This window comes from Oreochromis niloticus, linkage group LG12 (assembly GCF_001858045.2).
Source record: "Oreochromis niloticus isolate F11D_XX linkage group LG12, O_niloticus_UMD_NMBU, whole genome shotgun sequence".
Taxonomy (NCBI): Eukaryota; Metazoa; Chordata; class Actinopteri; order Cichliformes; family Cichlidae; genus Oreochromis; species Oreochromis niloticus.
Window position 1 is genome coordinate 2,135,899 of NC_031977.2, and position 26,897 is coordinate 2,162,795.

General features: G+C 41.7%; 1 protein-coding gene across 1 annotated transcript; it reads left to right on the forward strand.

Annotated features, from left to right (window-relative positions):
• Nucleotides 1-932: 932 nt before the first annotated feature.
• On the forward strand, nucleotides 933-25,889 carry olfml2a (olfactomedin-like 2A). The gene is made up of 8 exons (XM_005472897.4): nucleotides 933-1,228; nucleotides 12,651-12,914; nucleotides 13,564-13,671; nucleotides 13,816-13,992; nucleotides 15,685-15,922; nucleotides 20,923-21,222; nucleotides 21,434-21,619; nucleotides 23,519-25,889. Exons 1-8 carry the CDS (start codon nucleotides 1,160-1,162, stop codon nucleotides 24,127-24,129), a joined length of 1,953 nt encoding a protein of 650 aa, XP_005472954.1. The 5' UTR covers nucleotides 933-1,159; the 3' UTR covers nucleotides 24,130-25,889.
• The last annotated feature ends 1,008 nt before the right edge of the window (nucleotides 25,890-26,897 follow it).

Genomic DNA, 26,897 nt, shown 5'->3' on the forward strand with positions numbered 1-26,897 from the left:
TAAAAACTACACTGAAATCAGCAAACCTGCTCTGGAAACAGAAAGTAAACTGATATAAAAACAAAAAGTCCAACAACTAATTTGAAAATACAAAGCTGTAATAATTGTGTTAGACACACAAAAACGTTTACAATTAGTTAGTTTTCCTGCCCCTCAAACAGCGGTTCGCCTTCAGAGTGGGACATTTCAGATGTTTTCAAAGGAAACCCAAATAAGGATCTATAACAGTAGTCTGCAGTGGCTCTATCTACAATTATTATTAAACATGCTATTTTCCTCATGTCCTGCAGATGTCTCTGCTGACTGCTCCTCCACAGGAGGCTGAAGCATCAGGCAGGTGAACTACCGTCAGCCTCAGAAGCGCCCAGACTGAAGCTCGTCTGAGAACTTTGTCTTTTGCTTCATGTCAGCAGCACAAAATCATGCCAGAGGTTTTCTGATATGTGTTCACACAAATGTGTTGTATGCTTGAACGATTCATTTAATTGGCTTGAGAAAAAATCCTCTGAAAATGGTGAGCTACAAGAACACGGGTAGGTCGGGACTTTTGCTCAGTACTGTAGATTGTTCGGGATCTGTCACAGAAGTACTCAACAATGCGCCAGATCAATGTCCAGACGGTGGCGCCACAGGCATTCAAGTTTATATTAGAGTTTAGTCTTGTGAAAATCTATGCGACTTTCATCACCGCCTTTAAACTTGCAAAGAGCGACGCAGTGTCGGAGAACAGTTAAATGCACGGATGGAAAACTACAAATCCAAATCACAGTCACTTATAAAGTAGTTTAATTTAGTGGCTATGAATAATAATCGTTCTACTTTTTTTCTCTCTAAGCACATATTTTTAAATCGAAGCTATCCGTCCTCTACACAGTGAACACACACACACACACATTATGGGTATTAGCGTGTAAACCCCTCCCATCCGCGGAAGATAGCGGATGACGGATGATGCACACTATGCGCCTGGCTGAACACAGAGTGCGCACCAACATCCAGCCATCCATACATCCACACGCACAGGCTCCGCATACTGTACAACCCTGTTCTGTGCAAAGTGGAAATGGAGCTGAAATAGGCGCAGCGCTCTGGAAAGCCTGCTGCACCTCCCGCTTTGGATTTCTAAACTTTATGCGCACAAACTGACGCACGAGAGAAAATGTGGAGCTATACGAAGCTGCTGGCCTGTCTGCTGATTCTGTGTAAAAATGCGTCCTCACAGAGCAAGGTAAGAACAGACCCAGAACACTTTACTTTATGGGACTTCTCTGCGCGTTTTCAAATCAAATTCTAACAGCGCTCACTCTGTGCTCATGCGCAACTCTGACTGTGATCCATTTCACGGAGGCTCTCCGTCAGACAAATAAGTGGCTCCGAACGCCTCCCTCGAGCCGGAGCTTTAAATTTCCTGTCTAAGGTCGGCAGATGGTTCGGGTTCTGTGTCATTGTTTGTGGCTCGAGGTAATCCTCCCAATGAGGGCTTTTGTGCGACAACAGTAACCATAGGTGCCTGTAATGACACCTCCAGTGCGCTCAGGACTGTGGCAGCAGAGTGTGGGAGAGATGGCACTCAGTGGGGTAACGGTAATATCTGGCTGCCGTGTTTGTACAGCTGCTGGACTACAGTAAGCCCTCACTCTCCCTCAGCTTAATCCAGCTACACACACACACACACACACACACACACACACACTGCCAGAAGATAAAACATATGTTCAGTATGCCTGTAGACCAGAGGCACTATTGTCTGTATATGTGTGAGAGAGAGAGACTGTCAACAATTGTCTGCTGCTGATACTATCAGGGTGGCCCCTTTAGCAGCAGTGTAGGTCAGTGAAGAGTAAAACCCATTATTAGTACAAGTGGTACATGCATAGCAGCAGTTCGAGGTGTAACATTGGGAGTAGCAGTACTGGCAACACTTTCCTGAGTTCCAGTGAAGAGGAATGATAATGTGTCCATCAGTGCTTTCAGCTTTGTGTCACTTTGCACCATTTCAATACACAAAGCCAGCTACATGAACATGTTTTTCTTCCCAACTGACCAAAGAACTCGTCTAACATTTGAAGCATAACGTCTGAATCTTTCATGTTGACTTTAAAGCTGAACAAATGCCTGCAACTCCATGCGTGGAAACTCCAAAGCAGCGTACTCATTTTGGAACTTTCAACAGTACATATAGGTGGAATAGCAGGTGTCTGCTTACTTGTGGCAAAATGTATAAATTAGGTAACAGCTCATACAACCCACAATACTTGGTCAAAACAGTCAGTAACCAATGAGCAACCACTGGGGCTGAAAAACAGCCAATAAGGAAGAGCACAAACTCGCTGTTCCTCTAATGGACTTGAGTTTAGTTCCAAAAGCAAGTCAGTTCCCATGGACTACCAGAACTGATCACATGAACACGTCTGACAGCTGGGACATTTCTCACTTTTTTTAATACAAAGGCTCAAAGTTAGGGAAATTGTCGCTTTGATAGACAGGTGTGTCAAGAGGCAGCTGTAGGTGAACGCCATCTGCTAAATCTCACTTTTGATCATTTCAGTCACTCGGCCGGTTTTCTCGTTGTGTTTGTGCTTTGGAGCATTTTAATGGAACTGACCATCCAACAAGTCTGTGCTTCAGGTTAAGTGAATGAAATTCTAGTATTTTATTAGTCCCCTGCATCTAAATATTGGAATTTCTGGCTTGGAAAAAAATGTCCTGAGGCTTGTTCAGAAAAGATAAAAAAAAAAGACAAAATGCTGATGTTGAGGCTTTAAAATGTGTTGTCCACCTATGAGAAACATTTATAATAACATGGACTGGAGGTTACAGTGGAACTGGTCGCTGTAGTGCTGTGACATTACACTGGCTTTTGAACTTCCCCCTTCACCTCCTCCAAACCTGGAGTTTTTGCGGCCAGAAATGTGAATGGATTACTAAGTTATCAGCTAACACTAGAATGCTCATTTATAGACTGTGTGAGTACCTCAGACATGTTCAAATACCTACTAATAAGTGCTAAAATACACAAAATAGTGTGTGAGTCCAAACCCCAAATAGGTGTGGTTAGCTTTACATGCGATTTACAGATGCTGTACTATTCTCTTAACACAGGTGCAGTCAGTTCATTCCAATATTGAGCACAAAGAAGACATGATGTTTTTTGGTGCAATTAGCAGTAAATTCTGTGACGCAAATGTTAATAAATGAGTTTGCAATATAAATATTATATTCTGTTCTCTATATTTTGTCCCTTGAGAAAGGAACTCCTGGAAATACACATGCAGCAGGGTCAGGCGCACATATAAAAGTTCCTCTTCCTCTTGTCACTCTCTTTTTAAATACTAAACTTTTTTTTTTTTTGTTGCTTTTTTTGCAAAAACCCAGTTTGCGCTGGCCCTGTGTGGTTTATCTGACTCCACTATCTGACCAGCGCCTTTCTGTGTGGAGCTTGAATGTCCACCCAATGTTTGCATGGCTCTAAAAACAGATGGGTGGAAGAGAATGGATGGATGCAGTCAGCCTCAATTGGTCACTTTAGGAATTGCAGTTTTTTTTAGCGTTGCCTTGATTTTTGTAGCACTTATTTTTATGATTCCTCTAAGTAAGGTTTCGAAATTGCAAGTGGACTGATTCTTATATAGTAATATTCACCCATTCATAAAAGCACTTTTTCTATGCTTTCTAACATTCACACTATGATGGATGCATTGGGGAGAAACTTGGTATCTTGCCCAAGGATATTTGGCATGCACATTTGGGCAGCTAAGTACTGAACCAGCAACGTTCTGATTAGTAGATGACCTGCTCTACCACCTGAGCTACAGCCGTCCCCAACTGCTCAACAATTTTACATCAAAAGCAGAAAATGATAGAGATTTTTATGACATCTACACAAACAATTTGATGCCATTTATTTATTATTTTAGCTCTATATCAGTATCAAGTCATGCCTCGTTCGTTGAGCAGCAGCAGTGTCATGGCTGACTCCTTGTTACTGTAGTCGGACTGGTGCTTTCAGTCAGAGACAAAGCTTGCTCAGAAGGAGGGCAGCAAGGGCACCGGAGGGCGGCGTGGGAACCGGCATATGCACCTGCTTTTTATTTTGGTTGTAAACAAACCTGAGGACAATCAGGACAAGGTCAACTAGGGGGTAGGGAGGAATAAAGAGCAGAGTGGGGTGCTGAGTCTGCCTCAGCAAGACAGTCTGTGCCATTTGGCAGAGACTGGGCACGATTAAATATTTATGGACTTGCAGGTGCTGCAGTTTGCCTTGTAGTCTTCAAATGTTGCCTGAAATGACATTTTTGTCATGCTGTGTTGTGCCAACACGACTTCATTTAATTGGGGGTGTCACATGGAGGTTGATGAAGAGTCAACATTATCAGTCTGCAGACAGTCAAGTCTCTGTTTGTGGTTAAAACAAAGCTGTGGGAAATGAGAGACTCGTGTGTCTGTCACACCGAGGCTGAAGAAAACCTGTTCTCCCCACAACTGGTTCATCCTCTGCAGCTCTGTACATTACGAGAATTTGACTAAGATGTGATTTTGCTTGGTACACATGGTTCTCTTATTATTGCCCCTTTCCTTAAAGATACATTATATAGTTTCTTATGTTTAAATATTACAAGAGTTTGACCCTTTTCACCCTGTGTGAGCTCAATTTGTAATAGAGAAGACTCAAAGAAAAATGTTTCAGATTTATTTCACTATCTGCAAATTCTCCTACTGTGTACAATCTGAAGTAAATAGTAAAGTGTTGTTAATGAAGCCTTCACACAGTGCACACACCAGTGTCTGGAAAATTGTTCGGCCAGTGATTATACTCTGGATTATCCCTCGCTCTGACTCTGATACTGACCAAATAATCTCAGTATTTTAATCAGTAGACCTGAAACTAGAGATTGAGCTCACTGAGAGCAAGATAACCAATGGTAATTTTCCCGTAGATGTCTTTAATACCAGAACCCTTCCTGAAACCAGAGAGTCACCACCTGCTGGTGGTAAAACAATCCAAGTTTAGGGCTCCTTGCTTTTCGGACCCAGAAGCTACATCCATCCTACAGTTAGTCGTCTGGACACCTACAGCAGGAAGGAGATGACTTTTTTGCACTTTTGGTTCCCTCACCTGAAACATAAACTCCACGTTTAAACTGTGAAACTTTTAAGACCAGAGAAGTTGTTGAGAACCTTCAACTTAATCATACTGAACAAGAGAGGTCAGCAGGGGTGATGTTAAAGTCATGTGACCTCTGTGTTGTTCTTTTCATCGTTGTGTGAATGCAGGTTTCCTTAAAGTATTTTTAGAAGAGATGCCAAATATTAACAAATAGTAGTACTAGTTTTGTCGAGGAATGGCCCAGTCCAGCTTTCTCTGATTCCGATCCAATAATGACACCTCTGCTGTTGATGCCCAGTACTGATCTGATATCAGTGTTTAATCATCTGTATCCCTTACTGTCAGGAACGGACTGGGAATCATTCTTATATGTCTGATGAAAACATTGTGTAACCAACTTTATAAAATTAAATGTAAGAAATAAACACAAATATATGAATTGCAATTTATTACTGAGATAATGAATGAAAACAGGCCCATGATAAATAAAGTGAAAAAATAAATCATTCATGATACATTTGCACTTGTTTTATTTCACATCAAAGCAGAGTTACTAGGCTACAGTCACAGCTGTTTCTCCTGTTTCATCTAAAGTGAAATAACATTTAATCACACTGACAACTATGTAAGTATGTTAAAAGCTTACCAACAGGTTTTGCACCGTATCAATAGTCTGATTGTTTAGATAAGGTAAAAGTAATCCATGGTCATGCTTGGATCTTAGCACACTTTAACAACAGTTTGCTGACAAGTCAAAAACTTTCACAAACACACAAACAGAAGATGTTGATGTTGCAGCGTGAAATACCTGTAAACTACTGTTAGCTTCCTCTATGCTACATTAGCTCTGCTGTTGCATTGCAAAATAAAGACAAAACAATATAAAACTGAATTCATTGTCCTCATCATTATCTAATCAAACTTCTTAGGTCAGTATCCGACTGATATCTCATTTAAATATCAGATCTGCTGGTCTCTAGGTTTTTAGCTAAGCACGGTCATGGCTAGTTAGCTAGGTTTTCATTCAAAATGCGCGTTTCTTCATGCTAGCCGTACTTGACCTTTTTTTTACTTTGAAGCCAGTGTTGTTGAAGAACTGTGTGGAAACCTGTTCACTGTGAGGACACGCTGATAAACCAAGCGCACAAGTTATAAAATAGCTTTACTTCAATGTAAAAGTCAGAATTTGTGCGAATAGTTATGTTCAAGTAAAAATAGCATTCACATTGATACCACCAAAGCATTGCATTTGTTTTTCATGGTTGAATCAGTTTGTTGGATAAATGGCTTTAAAATGGAGTAGAGGATCTGTGTCACTGAACACTGAAGGAATTTGCAGCTCTTAATGGCTCCAATAAACATCTGGGGTGAGAAATCATCTGGAGAAAAGGCTTTGGCAACAGCAATCATTCCACTCATGGTTGAAGTCACAACGCAGACACTAATAATTAGGGAAGCGTGTCTTTGTACTTGAAGTTATTACGATAGTGCCACAATGACAGATTGATTTGCATCTGTGAGATTTCAGCGGATTTGCACCCTTAAAAACCGACAAAATAATTATGTGTAATAAAAAAATTGTGTTTAGTACTTTTCTGAGCTTTTGTAAAATGACTGTGGCTACAATGAAACTCATGAAAGTGTATATGTCTTTCAGTAGAGACTGAAAGGTTGAAGTGTTATCTGCTCAGATACACAGATTCAGCAGGAATGTAGATGTGTACCCCTAAAAGCTGCGAGTGCTTGATACACTTTGTGCTGAGCTAATTAACATCCGCGTGCTAATGCTGGTAGTTTTGTCTGAACCAGCGACTTCAAGGTTCACCTCCAGACTGAAGGCTTTAATAAAAATACCAGGTTAATCTTTGTATTGGCACAGTGTGTCTTCAGTACTGCTAATTAGATTAAAAATCAGGTTGGAGTGGAACGTGGATCACGCTTTGGGTCTCGAGTACCCTTGAAAGGAGATGATGAGGATTTTAAAGGCATAGTTCATGCTATAAATCTTGAAGGGTTAGGGTTAGAACTCACGGTGCCCTCTCTGGGCATTTGTGGAAAAGTGGTTCCAAAGAAAGACAGAGTGCTGATGTTTGGGTTTGAGGGAGGATGAAAGATGCAGCTGAACATACTGTACCTGCCATGCCTGCCTTCATCACTACACAGTTGTCCCAGTGATTAGCAGCTGGCAGATCTCTAAAAGGGGAGGATATCCTTGTTTGTACGGGCACAGCTGCAGATACAACAGGCCGGTGCTCCCAAAACACTGACTTAAACTCAGTGGCTAATGAATGCCTTTTGTGTAGCACGTTGTGTGTTTTAAACAATCCTGAGCACAATTGGGGTTTCACTTCATCACTGTCAGGGCACGTTAGCTGTTAACGGCTGCAGCAGTTGATCTAATAGAGCTCCTTGCAGTGTGCAGGCTCTTTTCCTCCCATCGTGCAGACATGAGTTCACATTTGAGCCGTGTTCTTTTTGACCTGAAACTTGACTGCACTTGATAGGTCAAGGCCAAAGACTCGGAGCTCAAAGCATGCGTTAAATGCGCTGTACTCTTAATTATTAGCACTGTTAATTGTGTTGGCTGTTCCCATGCTGATAGGTCAGCTTGGCATGGGATGCTGGATGGTCAGTTAGGCATATAGGCACATCTGTTTTGACAGATGGAGGAAGCAGCTGCTCTGACCGGCAAAGGGATTCAGGTTGTTCACAATAGGTGCCACAAAAAAGCCCACAAGATAATGACTCAGTCCTTCTTGACTTTAAACCAAGCACCAAAGTCAATCTTGCTGGAATTTTCCACCTTAAAGAAAGCTAAGCTGATGTTGCTATGCAGCGGTTGGTGTTTGGCTGGGGCTGAACAATGCAGCTCAGCGGGGCCATAGGCAGAGCCCCTGCTAAAGAAGTTTAATCTGCTAATCCCTTCTATTTTCATGTGTGTGATTTGTCAGCCTGCTGCCTTTACACTTGACATGGGTCAGGATTACCTGGGCTCTGCACACAGGAGTCCTGCCCCATATCAAGACCCCCTCCCAGTATGTGTACTGTAGAGTAGGGGAAATCATCCCCCCACACCCCTCCCCAAAACAAAACACCCTCTACACCTTTCCCATCACTCGGCCTGCATTCCTTCACTAATGAGCCCCCCCACCACCACCTTTACCACTAACCCTCTTTGCCATCACTAAGGCTGTGGCTGCACTACAACAAGGCTTCAAAAGCTGTGTTCAGACCAGGACACAGACACAAATTCAAAAAATATACCATCGACCACAATATAAAAAATAAGTGAGATTTTATGTAAATAGTCGACTCGCTGTGTTTTGTATTGTAGCAAGGTCCAGAATAATCAGTGGAGAACGTTAAATATTTACTAATGCCTCACAGTCTCATTTGCATGTAAAGATGAGGAAAAACAAACATGCAGGTTATTTTCATGTCGTCAGCCTGCTGCTTCCATACAGTCCGACCATGCAGGCCATCAAAGTGTCATAGTTCAGCACCATAGAACCTGTGTAGGAGTCTTTCTCAGTGACCTGCAGCCAGTCAGATGCAAATAATGGAAACGCTGACAAATGAATACATGAGCTGTTTTCCTCTGACCAAACCAGTAATCATCTGTATCCATATTAAACGTGTTAGCTTAGTCAAAGGAGAGGGAGACACATCTACAGTCAACATGAACATCATATTGAGCCGTCTGCACAAGTGATTGTACAAGCAGCAGGCTGTCGAGTAACACATTGTGATATATTGAGTCGCCTTTTTTAAACTGCAGAAAGTGAAATTCATCAGTATCTGTTTTATCAGCTATTTTTAATCCTGAAAATGGGAATGTGAAGCAGACAGACTAGACAGCGCTGTCATTCAAACCTTTCACAGAAGTCCAGCTTAACCACATCCAACTGATGCTAACCCTCACAAGTGTGCAGCAGTCCTCTGTGAGATAACCACATATGTATGAATCCACAGCCCGTGCATCACCTCACAGTTAATGCAACAAATTCTGCTGAATTCGACTTCACTTTTACCTTGGTCCAACTCTGTGAAAAAATGTCACATTAACAAAATAAAGCGCCTCACATCTTCGGTCCAGTTGAATTGTGTCCAGTCTTATTAGTTTTTTGCCGTTGAGTTGATTTAACTGTCTTTAGCTAATGCTATCTGAGGACGGTGGTGCATGAGATAAGCCATGTTGTGACAATTCCAATAGTCCATAAATCATCAACATTACACCAGTAGTGCCTACACAATATATACAGTTATGAGGTGGCTTCTGTTACATTTACAGACAAAGTAAATGTATCATAGTGTAAGTCTTTGATTTACAGCTAGCTGCTGGATGTTGCACCGTGTACAACAAACAGATCAGCTCAGAGAGTAACTTTTCAAGTGTGCAGGTGTAACACTTTGAACACTTCACTTTCTGTGAATGTGTTTTTCAAATAAAGCTTCAAAGATCGAAGCTTAGAAAAGAGTCACTAAACTCAAAGATGTTGGCTCGTGAGGTCGTAGGATCAAATCCTCCCTCCAAGCTTCAGTCATGCGAGGGCTGAACCACAGCTCATTAATGAAGAATCTCAGCAAAGTGATCCCACATGTGCACCTGTCCTGTGATTTATGGCACACCCTAAATCTCTCTAGGGAGGGATGACAGGCCGGACCTCCTCCAACACATGGTCCCAGCAGTAATAACTTTGAATTATGGTCTGAAAAAACAATTCTGCAGACTGAGAAACACTTTTTTTAACCACAGCGAGAAAACAATTATTAGAATTTAGACGTTTAGACAAAATGCTGCCATTCATTCATTCTGCTGGTAATAAAGACGAAGATCATAACAGTTGTCATGCATCAGCTAACAGCTTACAGTGTGCTGTACATGTGAGTATCACTATAGTGCCATCAATTAATCAGAAGTTACAAGCACCCAATGCTACATACATACCTAGCTAACTTAAATAAGGTAAAATAATGAGCCTTTGCTTACAGAATCAGAATCAGAAGACTTTATTTATCCCTAAGGGGTAATTAACAATTACTGTTATCGTACAATGTGGTTTACAATTAAATGTGGGGAGTCTTGGTCTCACATTGTTGCTTTGTATCATTTTTATATGTTTTACTGATGGCTAAACTCAGTAGCACAATGTTAGCTGATAAAGCTGTAAATCTGAGTATTTTTACTGACTTTATCTGACAGCTCGCAGTCCCTCTGTGTTTGCATGCAATCTGGTCTTAAAGGACATTAGGCAAAATGACAACTTGTTTGCATCACTTAACAACAAAGCAGCTATAATGGACAGTTTGAAAAGATGTCAGTCTTCTGAATTAGCAGGCTCCTGAGCCTGAAACAAGGCATGACTGAACACTATGGAGAACTTTCTTAGTCCAAGAACTGAGTGTAAATGTTTCAGTGTGAGAACTCCGACTGCCAAGTTACCATCATCACCTGAATGTTTCATCAAATATCCAGTAAATCTGAAGATTAATGAACTCTAGTGTGAAAGGTTTCTCCATCATGTCAGCTTGCACATGCCTCAGGTTGAAAATGTCTGCTCAGGCTGCTGTATTTTGCTTCTTGTTTTTTAAGTAAGCCATGGCCTGCCAGAGGCATTGGCATCATGCTTGGCAGCAGCAGGCCAGCTGGTGATGCAGCCGAATGATTTATGTTTGTCTCAGAAGTCTTCCTGCAAGTCACAGCCATTAAAACTCCAGAGAAGGGAAACACGCTGTTATTTTTCAAGATCAGTTTCCTTCCCTTCCCTTTGTTTCCCTGTATTAAAAAAAACATTCATTACTCATTAAAATCCAGCAGGAATTAGACTGGATGACTGGAAAAGCTGTGGATTCCCTGGTAGAGGAAGGAACAGTAAAGCACAACCTTCAAAATTCAATTCAATTCAGTTTTATTTACACAGCGCCAAATCACAACAACAGTCACCTCAAGGTGCTTTATATTGTATGGTAGACCCTACAATGATAGATACAGAGAAAAACCCAACAATCATGTGACCCCCTATGAGCAAGCACTTTGGCGACAGTGGGAAGGAAAAACTCCCTTTTAACAGGAAGAAACCTCCGACAGAACCAGGCTCAGGGAGGGGCGGGGCCATCTGCTGCGATTGGTTGGGGTGAGAGAAGGAAGACAGGATGAAAGACATGCTGTGGAAGAGAGGCAGAGATTAATAACAGATATGATTCAATACAGAGAGGTCTATTAACACATAAGCTGTGTCCCAAAACGTCAGCTGCATCCTTCGGAGGACCCGGCCTTCGCGGTCTACGTGGGCCGGGTCCTTCGAAGACCGAGAAGGCTGGAAGTGCGAGGCTGTGAAATGGGACGGTCTAGCCTTCAGATTTGCGTCACCACTGTCTCGGTGGAGTTTAATAAACTCGGCCGTCTGCTCCTTGCTATCTAAAATATAACAGGACACTGGCGTAAATTATCGACCGTCTCACACTTCGGTTTAATCAGTTTTTTGTTTGACGTTTATTCAGCTGTGTGAAAATCCCGGAGGAACCCACCCAATGGATTTATAAAGTTTTCTTTAATCTAATAATCTAATAACTTTGATCTCAGCCAACCCGATTTACTCACGAACAAATAAAACACCGAAAAAAGGCAAACAAATACATTTTTAAGTTATCCGAGTGACTTATATATCATGTTTAACCTGAGTAGCGAAAGAGCGGGGGTCTGAAAACGATGAAGCCGGGAGTCCGCTGCTCTCGCCGGCTGGAGTGACCATTGAACACCCCCCCCCCCCAGTTTGCTATCGAGCGGGTGGGTAACAGACATCTCCGAAAACGTCGGCGCACTTTTGCAAATATGCGATGTTTTGATAAACCAAGCAGATATTTGAAGTTTACACAGCTACTTTCTCGCCTGAAAATATGTTAAAAGTTTATTTTGTGACCCAGAAAGATTAATAAGACTAATTTTAGAACTTAGTAGCGGCCGCCATTGTTGGCAGCTGAAATTTGGCTGGGCCACGCTATGAATTCTGGGATATGGTGGGCCACGAAGGACACACCCGAGCCATCCTTCAAATTCGGGGAAATGAAGGACGCATTTGTCGGCCGCATTTGAAGGAGTCGACGAATTGGGACAGCCTTTGTCGCCGGGCTGTGACGTAATCGGCCTTCAAATGCGGCCTCCGGAGGATGCAGCCCACGTTTTGGGACACAGCTATAGTGAGTGAAGAAGAGACACCCAGTGCATCATGGGAATTCCCCAGCAGCCTACACCTATTGCAGCATAACTAAGGGAGGATTCAGGGTCACCTGGTCCAGCCCTAACTATATGCTTTAGCAAAAAGGAAAGTTTGAAGCCTAATCTTAAAAGTAGAGATAGTGTCTGTCTCCTGAATCCGAAAAAGGTTGGTAGATCAACAGTACCATCCAGGTCAGCAATACAGAAGCAGCTCGCTCAAGACAGGATTAGAATGAAGACATTTTCCACTTTGTGTATGCAAAGTACCTAATAACATATATGACACAATGTCACAGAAAATGACATATATCACATTGTTTCTTTCAGATTTTCGGAGAGACTGAGCCTGTTCGCATGACGTCAGAAGGGTCAGACTGCCGCTGTAAGTGCATCATGCGCCCTCTGAGCAAGGATGCATGTCTGCGCTTGAAGAGTGGCAGCGTACGTGTGGAGGACTTCTATACAGTGGAGACGGTCAGCTCTGGATCAGACTGTAAGTGCTCGTGCACAGCCCCGCCGTCTTCTCTCAACCCCTGTGAGAACGAGTGGAAGATGGAGAAGCTGAAGAAACAGGCCCCTGAGTTATTAAAGGTGAGATCATGCAGCATATAGTCACTGTGATTATTAGAGTCACAGCATGCGTTTGTGCAAAAACACAAACAGTTTTATTGAGCCTGTTTTCCCCCCACTAGGAGTCAGGAAATTCAGAAACTGAAAATCCTGTGAAGTTTTGAAAAGATGAAGTCATGAAGAAAGTAAACATAATCAATTTCATTTTACAGAAAACAAAACAGCATTTAGCTTCATTATTTTAGTTTAGTCAGTCTGGTTAAGTTTAGTTAGTTTAGTTTAGTTAGCAAAATGTAACTAAAGGCAAAGCAATAATAACCATCTCTGCACAGAATCACACGATCATGTTTCACAAACAGAGGAAGCACACTGTACCACATGAACCTAAAGGCCACTCTGATGTCTCTGGCTCCACTTGGAAAAATGAATTAACCTAATAAATCTCATCATGCAGTGACTGCACTTAGGAGTAGATTGCCAACATAAAGGACTGAGATGGAAGAGAGCACTCAGGCAGAGTGAACGTCAACAGTGGCAATCATAGTAAATGCCTTTGGAGGGCACTTCAGCGATTACTGTGGTTAAACAGAAGCACATAAAGCAGTCAGCTGTGTCACGAGGAGACGATGATTAATGCCGTTTCTTCTCCTTTTATTGTATGAACGAACAGCTCCAATCTATGGTGGACCTCCTCGAGGGAACACTTTACAGCATGGATCTTTTAAAAGTCCACTCCTACATCAATAAGGTGGTGTCTCAGATGAACACCCTAGAAGAGGTAGGCAAAACCCACACTGACATATTTATAATCAAAGTCTCGATCAGGATGCATGGGCTTGGGAATTTTGAGGATTTTGTGATTTTTTTTTCTTTTTTAATCTCATGGACAGAGAAATGTCACTTTAATGATGGTGTCTTGTAGACAATCAAGACAAACCTTACACGTGAGAATGAATTCGTCCGGGACAGCATGTTGAGCCTCACCAACCAGTTTAAGAGATACGAGAACTACTCCAACATTATGATGAGCATCAAGAAGGAGATCTCCAGCCTCAGCCTGCAGCTGCTGCAGAAAGACTCAACTGAGAGCAAAGCACAGGTTAGGAACACCGTCAGAGTTTAAGCTTTCAGCCACTAGCGTCTTTGTGCTGCTACCAGCACGGGTATGTGACAGACTTTAAAAGCAGTACTGTGTGTGATTAGTTAAATCACAAAACTATTAAATTACATCAAACTCAGCACATGCCCATAGTTATGTCCTTGTCATCAAAGCCTTCTGAGTTCTGGCATTACAAACTTGGATTAGCTAAAATATTGGTCATAATCCAAACAAAACAAACGGTTTGGAATCTATGTTGCGTCACATTTGTATTATTGTATTTTTAGTGCTTCTGAGTAACCATGTTCAAGAAAACATTGCTGAGAAAATATTGTGCATCGTTCTTAAAGGAATTTATGGGTCTCCTCGGGGGACATTTACTGAAATAACACTTTAACTAGAAGCTGAAGGACATGGGTGAATACTGCATCTAAAAGAGTTGCAAAATGTAACCACTGTTATCAGTAAGTACCAGTCAAAAGTTTGGAAATTATTTTTACTACTTTCTACATTGTAGATACAAACTGAAGATATCAAAAATATGAAGCAAGATATATGGAATTATTTAGCAAAGAAGAAATTGATAATATATAACTCTATATATGTCTTATAGTTGAGATTCCTCAAAGTAGCCATCCTTTGCCTTGTTTCCTTGTTTGCCTGTGTGAATCAGGCCTTTATGGTCAAATAGCTGCTGAGAAACCACGACTGAGGAAAAGCAACAAGCAGAAGAGATTTGTTTGGGCCAAGAAACACAAGGATGGACATTAGACCAGTGGACATCTGTGCTTTGGTCTGATGAGTCCAAATTTGAGATCTTGGTTCCACCCGCCGCGTCTTACTGCGACACAGAAACGGTAAATGGATGCATGCATGGTTCCCACAGGCGAAGCTCGGAGGTGGAGTTGTGATGGTGTGATGTGCTTTGCTGGTGACACTGTTGGGGATTTATTCCAAATTGAGCGCACACTGAACCAGTATGGCTACCACCGCGTCCTGCAGCCACATGCCATCCTCGGGTTTGCTTTTAGTTGGACCATCATTTATTTTTCAACAGCACAATGAGCCCAAACACACCTCCAGGCTGTGTGAGGCCTATTTGACCAAGAAGGAGAGAGATGGAGGCCTGAACTCCACAGTCACCTGACCTAAACCCAATGGAGATGGTATGGAATGAGATGGAGCGCAGAGTGAAGGCAAAAGGACCAACAAGTGCTCAGCATCTCTGGGAACTCCTTCAATACTGTCAGAAAACCATTTAAGGTGACGACCTCATGAAGCTCATCGCGAGAATGCCAAGAATGTGCAAAGCAGTAATCAAAGCAACGGGTGGATATTTGGAAGAATCTAAAATATAAAACATGTTTCATATTTCATAGTGTTGATGGCTTCAGTGAGACTCTACAAAGAAAATAAAGAAAAATCAATAAATGAGATGGTGTGTCCAGACTTTTGACTGGTACGAGAGAAATAGAGATAAACAAACATAGATATACATTAATATGGAGGAAGAGAAGGATGTAGTAAACCTCTAAAAGAAGAGTAGTAGTAGTAATGGTAAGATTAGTCATCAGTTATATTACGCTTACTTGCATCATTATGCTCACACCTGAAGGTTGAACTAATCACGCACATATAAAACACACAGGCCACTATTACTAATATCCTGACATAATGTGAATTTCTTTCCAGGCTACAAAAACCAAGGAGGCTGTAAAAATACCCAACAAAAAGAGCCCTGCTGTTAAACCCCCTCTCAAACCTCCCAAAGAAAAGGTTGTCAAGCCCAAGAAAGAGGTCATTAAGCATGGGAAACTGGTAAAGCCTGATCCTACAGTCAAAACCAAGGTGGTTGGCCACCAGCCTGGCGTGGTGAGGGGCATCACGTACTACAAGGCCTCCAAAGCCGACGAGGATGAGCACAGAGGAGGTGAGGGTTTTGGTTCTCTGTATATGCTCAGAGCGTAGCGGTGTGTTCGTAGAACGCCGCCCTCCACGAGCTAAAACAAACAGCGTGTTCACACTTTAGCTGAGTTTGCTCTCCCATGTGTGTGCGATCATCTGTGTGTGATCCACTGTGGGTGTTGAAAACGATCCAAATTAGTTTCCTCAGCAATCTAATCTGACCCTACGTGATACTTTCCTGGATCAGGATCAGCCTGCAGCCAGAGTCATGGAACCAGAGCGTGTACGAGCTCGATTTGATTTCCAGTAAAGTACAGCAGAAAGCCTTCCTGAGAATGTTTAAATAAGTGTGAGATAAAGCTGTAATTTTGTTGCAAACTCTACACTTGAGCCAATAAAACTGGGAATCCATCACTGTGTGGCACATATGATCCCCATAATGCAAGATTTATTCCGGTGTTGTTTCAAGCAAAGCTGTTCCAGCGAGTGTCCAATTGGATTGCTGGTGCACATTCAGCGAGCAGGAAATACAAATCTTTTAATGACAAAACACATGGAGCTGATGGAATGCTGTCTCAATGCAATGCTGCCATGTCCATGACATGCCTCTGCTTCACTTCTCACAATGACGTGAGGGGACCCTCACCAGTGCAGAGAAAACATTTCCTGACTCCTTCCAATCCTCTTTAAGTCTAGTTGAGTGAATAGGTATGCTGCGTTTGCACAGGGCACACGCACATAAGGTTGTCACACGCTGTGTTCTGCTATGTATGAGAATCTGACAGAGCCCACCCACTCTTGTCAAATCGCTGTTCGGCTTCATTTCCATAATCTGCAGCACGGGTGCAGGGACCTTTATTCATCCGGGAAAGCTTGATGCTTTATGTGCGTCTCGGCACATTTGGCTACAGTGACACACATTTTGTGTTAGCACACCTGTCAATCACAGTTTCCTTTAAACGTCACTCTTATCCAAGTGGATAACTTGAGTCACCCACTCTGCAGCTGTTATGGTGGAGGAAACTATCCACAAAGGTCACAACCAACAAAACGAGCCTGTAGAGAATTTACAGAAACCAACTGTGTTTGGCACAACATTGCATTCAGATCGCAATTCTGATTGCAAAAGCTGTCAGACACAAAGAAAGGTCAAAACCATTTTGTAAACACGTTCAGAGTGTTGTTAAATTAGCCATTTCAACATGGGGGTCTGTGAGACTGAGTCACCTTTGGAACCAAAGTCTAAAACCTGGACTGCAGCCAATCACCAACTCTCTGTGAATGGTACACATGGTCATTAATCAGTGCTCATTTGCATATTAACGATGAAACTGACCTCACGGGACATTGAAACCTTGTAGTAGTCCTTTCCAGACTGAGACTGATGTATGGCAATGCTTTTTCTTTAGAACGTGGCATCATGTGCCATGGCCTTGCATATCTTCATTACCATGTCAAAGCATTTTACAGGGTCTTTTTATCTATATGGAACCAAAAGTAGTGCAATGTGTAGCCCATCTGATTTACTAAACACAGATAAAGGCCCCGTCCTTGAACACTTACCCAGCATGCATTCTTTCTAAAGGATTCTGGTAATGTTCTCAGAATATTGTTGCCACTGGTGCCCATAAGCTCCATATGCTTGGAGGATGTTAAGAAGGTCTCTGCTTATGTAGAACTGCTCCCCACATCTGTCGGACTGTCAGGACCAAAGTCACTGTATGAGGACCAGAAGGAGACTGAGTACATTTTACCAAAACCACTAATGGCAACAGCAGTTTGAATCTATAAGAAAAGGAGCAAAACATTTGTTTTATTTGTTTGTTTTTGTTGTTATTTTTGTTTTTTAATGAAGAACAACGAGAGTAAGCATTCAGTGTGTGTATACAGTATGGATGGGAACTGATAAGAACTCAGTTCAGATTTAATTATTTATCACTTATTTTTATTCTTATTTATCTCTTATCACTTATCACATTATTTATCACTTATCACTTATTTATCCCATTTCTTATGGATTCTCTCATGGTAAATGGTAAATGGACTGGTTCTTATATAGCGCTTTTCTTCTCTCACTGACCACTCAAAGCAGCAAGAATCGATTCTCGTTGGGTTCTCACTGGCTTTGCTTTGACAGTCACCACCATCGCTAAGCAGCACACCAAAGACATCGCATTTCTGCACATAGTTTTCATGCACTGCAGTCAAATGTTTGTGCATTTTGCAGAAATTTCCCATTGTTGTTGTTATAAGAGTTGGGGTCATTACTCAAAAAAGTATTATGCGTTACACATGTTACCTAGAACACTTTACTTTAATGTAATGACCTGAATATGGACATTGTCTGTCTTATATTACCATTTAACAATATAAACTAATAGGCTACAGTCCCCAAAATCCAACACAAATCCCTGTCCTAATGAGGACACACACATGGTCATCACCCCAACCGCTCGCAGCAGATGGCCCCGCTCCTCCCTGAGCCTGGTTCTGCCGGAGGTTTCTTCCTGTTAAAAGGGAGTTTTTCCTTCCCACTGTCGCCAAAGTGCTTGCTCATAGGGGGTCATATGATTGTTGGGTTTTTCTCTGTATTTATTATTGTGCGATCTACTGTACAATATAAAGCGCCTTGAGGCGACTTTTGTTGTGATTTGGCGCTATATAAATAAAATTGAATTGAATTGAATTGAATGGCTGCTCGACTGCTGAGCTGGGGTCAGCTTAGCTACCTTAGCGTTAGCATGGTGTCTGTGTAGGTGCTTGTAAAACCTGTTAGCAGCATAATGGTGTTGTTTCTGTCCTGGATGCAGTTTGTACTTTATCATTGTGCTCTCATCCTTTTCTGCAATAAAAGTAAAAGCATGTCCATATCCACACTGTAGAGTGTCCCTAATTAAAATCACCTGACTGTAGCACAAGTGCAAGTGGAACCAATAAGCAGGTTGATGGGCAGACTGAGACACAGCATATAAATACCATATGTACCATATAAATTAATGCTATAACTATGAGCACAAGAAACAGCGCTGGTTACAAGAAGCAAATGTGAATCACATTTTTTTTTAAACAAAGTAAACATCGGCGTTTTCACAAACATGTGGCTAACCAGCTATCTACTCTGTGTGGTATTACAGGTAAGGCTGGATCAGGTGACCCTGAATCATCCCCACATAAGCCTCAGGTTGTGGGGGCATTTCATGTGGTCTATTGAGCACACTTTATTACTTCCTACATTTTTTAAACTCCAGCCATTATTTCAAACAGCTGTCATAATGTGCTCATGGTGTTTTTGCAGGTGAACATCCGAATTTTAAACAAACAAATAAAAAACTATAACAGAATTACTGCAGTTTAATTTAACTTGACATACTGATCTATTCTTCTCTAGCTCTCACCTTAAATACTGAAATCTCCCTCCTTTTCCACTTCTCTTTTATGAATAGTGTTCTCATCTTTAGCCATGAGAATATGGATATTGAGAAGAATTTTTCATGGTTATTGGCTTCCTGTCTTTCTAAAGCTTCATCTGGGTGTTCTGGTAGAAATAACATAAACTGAAGGTATCTTTACCAATCACTTTATTTCAAACCATGATTTTTGGAGTAATTTAAAGCTCTGAGGTGCCCCCTTATGGGCAAATGTATAATAATAAGAAAGACGTTTAATGGTCCTCTATGGATCTGTGATGTTTGAAACATTTATTGCCAACTGAAAGATTTTCCATAATATAATAACCCAGAAGTTCTTTCTTTAATCGCCACCTTATCTTGTACTTTAGTATCAGCATTCTTTGCTGCGATGTCTTCACACTGACAACAGTGTAGTCAAGCATATGTCATTTAATGCTTGGTTTTTGTTTTAGATACGCATCAGGATTTTAACCCTTATACAGCATTTAATGAGCTCTACTCTAGAACTTCAGAATAGGCTAAACACTCCATCGTACCCAACAAAGAGGACTGAAACAACTCACATGGGTAGTGATTGGTTAACAGGTAAACAGTTTATTTCATATCCTGTCTCAAACCGGATCATTCAGAATCATTCATACATAATTTGCCTTAGATGTGAACTTCTGGAGCACTGCAGGCTGTTACATTTGTCCCTTTGTCAACGAGCTGTATCCACTGTGTAGTGTGCCATGATCCATGGTTTAAAAGCCCTTGGTAAAACTCAATATACCTACCTAACCCAAAAGTAACCATCGCCACAAAACTGCTTGTTTACAGCTCTAAATAGCTAACGTCATTACTTTCTCCTGTCACCACACAGCCTGAGGGATGCCTTTCCTTGGTTTGCAGTCTCACTGGAGTCTTTATTTGCAATGAAAACAAACTCTTTGGAGTTTTAGATTTAGACTTTTTTTCACAGAGTCAGAGAAGTCACTGTATTTAGTTACATAAAGACGAACAAACAGTGTTAGTGTTGTTTTTTATATGCGAATGATTCTACTGGAAATTTGAAGTTATAGTTGTACTTGTGTGACTTCCAATCAGTTTTTCAGCAGCTAGCTTGCAAAGCAGGTTTAGCACTCTTAAATTTATGTATGTGTTTTCAGCTAGATGTTTTTATCCAGTAACATTTTACTCTTTAGCCACAAATTAATGTAGTAGCAGACTGAGCTCTGACCAGTTTGGACATGCGGAGAGAATCTCTTGATTGTCCTGTGGTGTCTGGCACATTTTGGTTCTGTGGGTTGAAGGGTGGATCGGGCTTGAACCAGAACAAGTCTGGAAACAAGCCTCGTTCCAACTGTGATCACAGGAGTGTACAGATTTAGATCAGGAGACCTTTGGGACCTGCTCAGTGCCTCATTCATGTTCAGTCTACCGCTGGCTGGAGTGTTAGGGGAACGCCACGTTCACTCAGAGTTAAATGCAATAATAACTTCAACTACTTAAATGTTGTATTAATACAAAGTAAATGACTAAATATGTAATCTGTAGAAGTTTTTAATGAATGTTTCTTGTTTCCAACACTGTTGTTCAATCATGTCACTTCGTGTGATTCTGCCCTCCATTTTAGACCATTCTGCCAAAACGTACACAGTCCATCACGTCACAGAAAACCAGTCTGAGGACAGGGAAGCTGAGCTAGTCCTTGAAACTGTCGAGTCCACTGTGGCTGAACCTACTGAAACCACAGCAGCTCCAACCACTACAACTACAACCACCACTACTACCACCAGCGGCACAACTTCCACCACCTCGGTACCCACTACTGTGTCCACTCAGAGTCCACCAGCATCTGAAAGACCAGCTCCGACTATCATGCTAATGCTCGACAACTCCAATAACAACAGTCGACCTAATCTCCACAGAGCAGGTATGTCATGAATCCTCTGCTGTTAGTGAGCTCAGCGTGCTCTGGGTTTCAGGCTTTTGACTCCAGTAACACAGACCATTATAGCAACAGAACATTGGGACATTCTCTCTGCCAGGACATGTCTGTGCGTGAAATTGATTTAAGCCCATGGTAATGCAAGTCACTCTCTCCCAGGCGTACATGATGAATGTTCTACTTATGTTACTTTCAGGAAAGATCCTCAACTGTGAGGGGACTTTAGCATCGATTGAACTGCCAGAGAAGCAGCACAGTTATGGGCGTAATGAAGGTGCCTGGATGAAGGATCCCCTGGCCAAGGATTCCAAGATCTACGTCACTAACTATTACTACGGCAACAACCTCGTGGAGTTCCGGAACCTGGACAACTTCAAACAAGGTGCAAATGGTGCTTTTGACAGTGCTCTGTACAATACCTGTTTGGCATCAACTCTATTATGTCTCTACATCCTCAGGCCATGACTGAGCTAAATAACATTTGTTGTCCTGTACCTCTCCAAGACCCAATGCCTAGATACAAAAATGACGAATAAATTATTACTTTAATTGTGTTCTCAACTTTATGTATGGCCCAATGAGCTTGAGCAGCCACTACAATCAGGGTGAAACTAATTCTTTAGAAATGTAAAGTTAGCCATGTCTTAGTCTGCGTTACAGTTTGAATTGAAGTTTTTTAAAGCAACTTATAGTCCCTACAGTTTTCACAAAAAGATATTTTTACTGCGTCTTTTACATGATTTGATCCCAACATACTTGTGTAACTGCTTTAACGTATAGCTGTGTTTTCTCTTCTAACATTTGTGACACTGATTCTTGCTGATAATCCAATGAGCTCTGTGAGATTGATGAGATCTGTGGAATGTAGGCCTTGGTTGGTTCATGGCTCCAGTGGGTGGGAAATTCCACTCCTTTTACATCCAAATCAACGGAGGAATTGGATTACACTCTCAAAGAGAGTTAAGATGATCTCCTCTTTTAGGATTTGACTTGTTGATCTAGATGTGGTTGGACAATGGGCTTTCTAAACGCACTTACATGTGAGGCGTCCTGCAGCGTGGTGAGCTCAGAGCTGTGTGCGGATGACTAGGTATCTTGGTGAGTGGCGGTGATGCCTGCTGTTCCTTGACATGTGCTCTGGCCTTTCCTTTGAACTGGGCACAGCAGAGGAGGATTAAGCGTATGGCCTCAGGGATGGGCCTAGTGTGTGTGCACATGTGTATAAAGGGGAACGGGGTGGGGGACGCACTGTTTTTGTCCGTCACTGGCCCTCAGTTATCATCATGATCAAAATTAGACATGTGGTTGAAAGGTTAGGATAGCAGTTGGGGAAATTATATATACAGCAGAGGATGTGAAAGCTAATTAATCACTCTACTGCAACATGAAGATGTATCAGTCGGTTACATCTCTATTTTCTATTTTCTATACATTGTAACATATTTAATGCATCTACCAAAATCTCCTGTGCTGGACAATTAAAATGATAATAAAGCATACTATTTTATTTATTAAGTTAATAAATACAGAATCAAGGCTGAATTGGTAAAAAAGAAAATCATTTGGAATTTATATACTGAGGAACGAAAACTCTTAAAATCATGAAATTAGATGTACTCGTTGTTGCTTTAAATATAGACATAACATATGCTACTGCAGCCTATCGCCGAGCTCCAGTATTAAGTACAACCTCAGGTGCCCGTTTAGCTCAGTGCGTTGAGCGGGCGACAACATGCCATGTAGCTGGGAGCAGCCAGCCCAGGTTTGAGTCCGACCTGTGGCCCTTTGCTGCATGTCTGCCCCTGCTTTCCTGTCTTTTCTTCACTGAGTCTATCAAAGCTGAAAAAGGCCAAAAAAAGTACAACCTCTCACCACCAGTGCATCGAGGGTTAGGGTTGAAAACCCCCCCACAACATTTTCACAAACTTGCCACATTTTTAAATGAAGTCGTGTACTTTCAATATTTCATTGTAGCTTTGGTTAAAAAGTTTTCCATTTGAATGTTCTGTGGAAAAGTCGTATAAAAAGGGCTGGACAGTAACTTAATCCAGACCCTGTGCCTGTCTGATGAGTTACTAGCAATCTAGTAGATTTGACTAGAGGTAGGTTGACTACAAGTAAACATATTCTGTTCTTTATTTATATCGCAGTGTAGCAGTCTTTGAGTTATTGGACTCGATGCAGGAAAAAGTGCTGCTCATTGGCAAAGGAGACTTAGGACTTCTAAGGTTACCTACTAAATAAGCAAAAGCTAACATTTGAATCTTCTCGTTTACCCCAGGGCGCTGGAGCAACCTGTTCAAACTGCCTTACAACTGGATAGGCACAGGTCACGTGGTTTACAACGGAGCTTTCTACTATAACCGGGCCTTCACCAAGAACATCATCAAGTATGACCTGAGGATGCGATACGTGGCAGCGTGGACACTGCTGCACGATGTCGTCTATGAGGACACCACCCCCTGGAAGTGGAGGGGCCACTCCGACATTGATTTTGCAGTGGATGAAAGTGGACTGTGGGTGATCTATCCTTCTGTTGACTATGACTACAATGACCAAGAGGTGATTGTCATCAGTAAACTCGATCCGGGAGACCTGTCCTTAAAAAAGGAAACCACCTACACAACGGGCCTCAAGAGGAACTCTTATGGAAACTGCTTCATCATCTGTGGCGTTTTGTATGCTGTCAATGTGTACAACCAGAAAGAAGGTGAAGTGAGCTATGCTTATGACACCCACACCAACACTGAAGCCATCCCACGTCTGCCCTTTATCAACGAGTACTCCTTCACCACCCAGATTGACTACAACCCAAAGGAAAAACTTTTGTACGCCTGGGACAACGGCCACCAGGTCACATATCGGGTGAACTTTGTTGACGAGTTAGCGTAGTTAGTTTGCGCTACAGATTTGCTAGCAGTAGACTCGCCTGCATGGCACCGAAATTGAAAGAAGATTCTTAGTATTCGACAGCCTAGAAGCAGCCATATTGGACTCAACAGGACAAAGGACGAACTTACACCAGCCTTCCAGTACGATGCACGCTATTCAAACAGCAGACCTCAAAGTGTACCAAGAAGCACATTTGCCTCCAACATGTATTGGGATATGACTGTACAATATGTTAATAGCACGGTCAGGGAACAGTGGAAATAATCTCACTAGTTCAGTTAAAGTTGACAAGAAGCTCAGAGATGTTCACTTATCAAATGTCAGCAGGCTGGCAGGCTTTACTACAGGGAAATGAAAGTTTAAAATAGACAACTGTTGTTTCTACATCACACAGAAGCTCAAAATGAGTTCATTTTGAAGCAGTGTTTGTGCTGTGCAAGTCATTCCTCCAGTTTACTGACCGAATTCTCTACTCCTAACTCGATTACACTGTCAAAGGTGGCAGAACATTCCTCTTGTTTTGAATGACTCATATTAACTTTGGCTAAACTTTAGTAAGCAGTGCCAACCTATTAACTGGTGCTTTTCAACAGTTCAGAGTGAAGTACGCTATGATAATGGATTAGCTTAGCTTTAGTCATAAATGTTTCCTTATAAAGCTTAGTATAACCTGCTCTTAAAAGCAGGCGTAGTATTTGTGGTGTTATATAGTCAGTTACATAAGTGCAGTGCATCTCTTAGAAAGCTCAAAGTATTGTCCTGATATTATTCCATAGGTCACTTTGGCATGTTCTAGAAGCAGAATAGAAACCTGTGGCGGGACATCACAGAGAGGAGGGTCCAGTAACACTTGTAGCATAAAGAATAAAATAGTTTGGCCTTCATCAATGCCACAAGTCCAGCCTTGTTAGGTATTAGCTTGCTATCTATAGTAATTCACCAGTTAGCCAACAACAGATGTGCCAATGAACATTACAACAGGATCAGCTTCTACCACCAACATCTCAGCAAGTTTTAGCTATCCAAGATATCACCACTTGTATGAAAGGGTTGTCAGGCTCCTTCCCTTTGGCATTTAACTCAACCAATGAGATTATTTCTGTCTCTACAGTTCTGCTTTTGTGAAATACTTTCTTTTCACTTTGCCATCTTATCCATCCTGAGACCGAGCACTTTGATAGTGACTCCACTTTGACTGTTACTCCGACGTCACGGTGCTTCCTGTCTCTTTGATGTTGTTTTGAGGGATGTGTCAAATATGAAAGATAAAACAAATGATGTACACAAAGTTTTTTGTATATATTTTCAGGAATTTATTTGACAATAGCATACAGCTTTCTCTTTCCATGGATCTGGTTACATTTCTGTATAAAAGAAATATGAAGCTTTACTCATTGTATTGACAACTCTATGACCACTATTGAGTATTTTTTTTATAACAGTGGAAAGGAACACGTGTGATCAGTCACCATTAGCTGTGCCGTCTTCATTAAAACATGAATGTTTTTTCTTTTGTTTGTTTGTTTTGACAACATATACTGAGGATTATAAGCTTTAAAGCCCATGAGGTAACTCTTTATAGAAGATTATACAGCGTTCGTGTTTGCTTCATCTCGGAGCTCTGCAAGTTTAGTCATAACTGTAATGCCATTTGCAGTGATTAGTTCAAGTCTTTATACAGATATGTTATGCAACATAAACATAGCACTTACAACCTGCTGTGTGTGTCTTTGCCATGAAATAAAATTTCCATTATAACAGTTTGTTGTAAACCTCGTAAATCACTCCACAGCGACCAGTTAAATCCCATGGCACGGCAGGACTCGCCCCTCCCTCTCCACCTCCTCTTGAAGGCTGATGACCACCAGTGACTCAGATGCTCTGATTTCTGGAGAACATCGCTCTCATGAGCTGTGTTTAGTTCTTGGGTAAAGTTCACCATGCTCCACTTGATCTGAAGTCCCAAAATACAGCATAAGGAGCAGCCCCGGGTCATGGTAATAAGGGCATGCTGTCTGCATCTTGGCTGCAGATTTAAACATTTCCAATTCGAGCTCCAAGTCATGCAATTCTAGAGGGAGACACAAAAATAAACTGAGCTGAATGATGGGTGTGGTACTTTCATGCATGTGGTCCTCATTTTGTTGGTGAACTCAAATGTTCATTTTTACACCCGTATATCGAGGTTCATTAACGGGTGTAAGAAAAGACTGTAGATTTGATGAGTACGGCACTAACAGTGTGTCCAGTCATGAACTCTATCACAAAACTGAACATGTTGTGATGGAATAATGATGTCCACACATGCTGTGGTGATGAACGCTGACAATTTGTGGCCTTGTATGGATAAATCAGGATAAATCTTGACCTGCTCCTGTTCATGTCAGCAGAGCCTCCCCATTATTAGCATCATGTAGCATCATGGCATCACAGTACCTCTAATAGAAAACCTTTGGTCTCCTATGTTGCACTGTGGAGCCAGAAATTATACTATTGAGCAATATCATTCATGTGGATGGGTGGAATTGAGTTCATTTAAGGTGGCACTCCCCCTCACAGGCCTCCACTGTACTGAGGCCTTTCTTCACTAAGAGGAACTTCCTTTGCGTGATTCAGCCACATTTAAAGATACACACCCAGCCCTGCAACAATCTGGACCTCTGTGTAAACATAAAGGCATACACATCCATGCATAACTCAGCTGAACACGGCTGAGAGTGTAAAAAACAAACATATCATCTCTGGCATCAATCTTTAGTTCTAGAATA

Coding starts and splice junctions, on each gene's coding strand:
- olfml2a (XM_005472897.4), top strand. CDS start 1,160: ATGTGGAGCTATACGAAGCTGCTGGCCTGTCTGCTGATTCTGTGTAAA. Junction 13,993..15,684: donor CAACTGAGAGCAAAGCACAG/GTTAGGAACACC, acceptor ATTTCTTTCCAG/GCTACAAAAACCAAGGAGGC. Junction 21,620..23,518: donor CCTGGACAACTTCAAACAAG/GTGCAAATGGTG, acceptor CGTTTACCCCAG/GGCGCTGGAGCAACCTGTTC.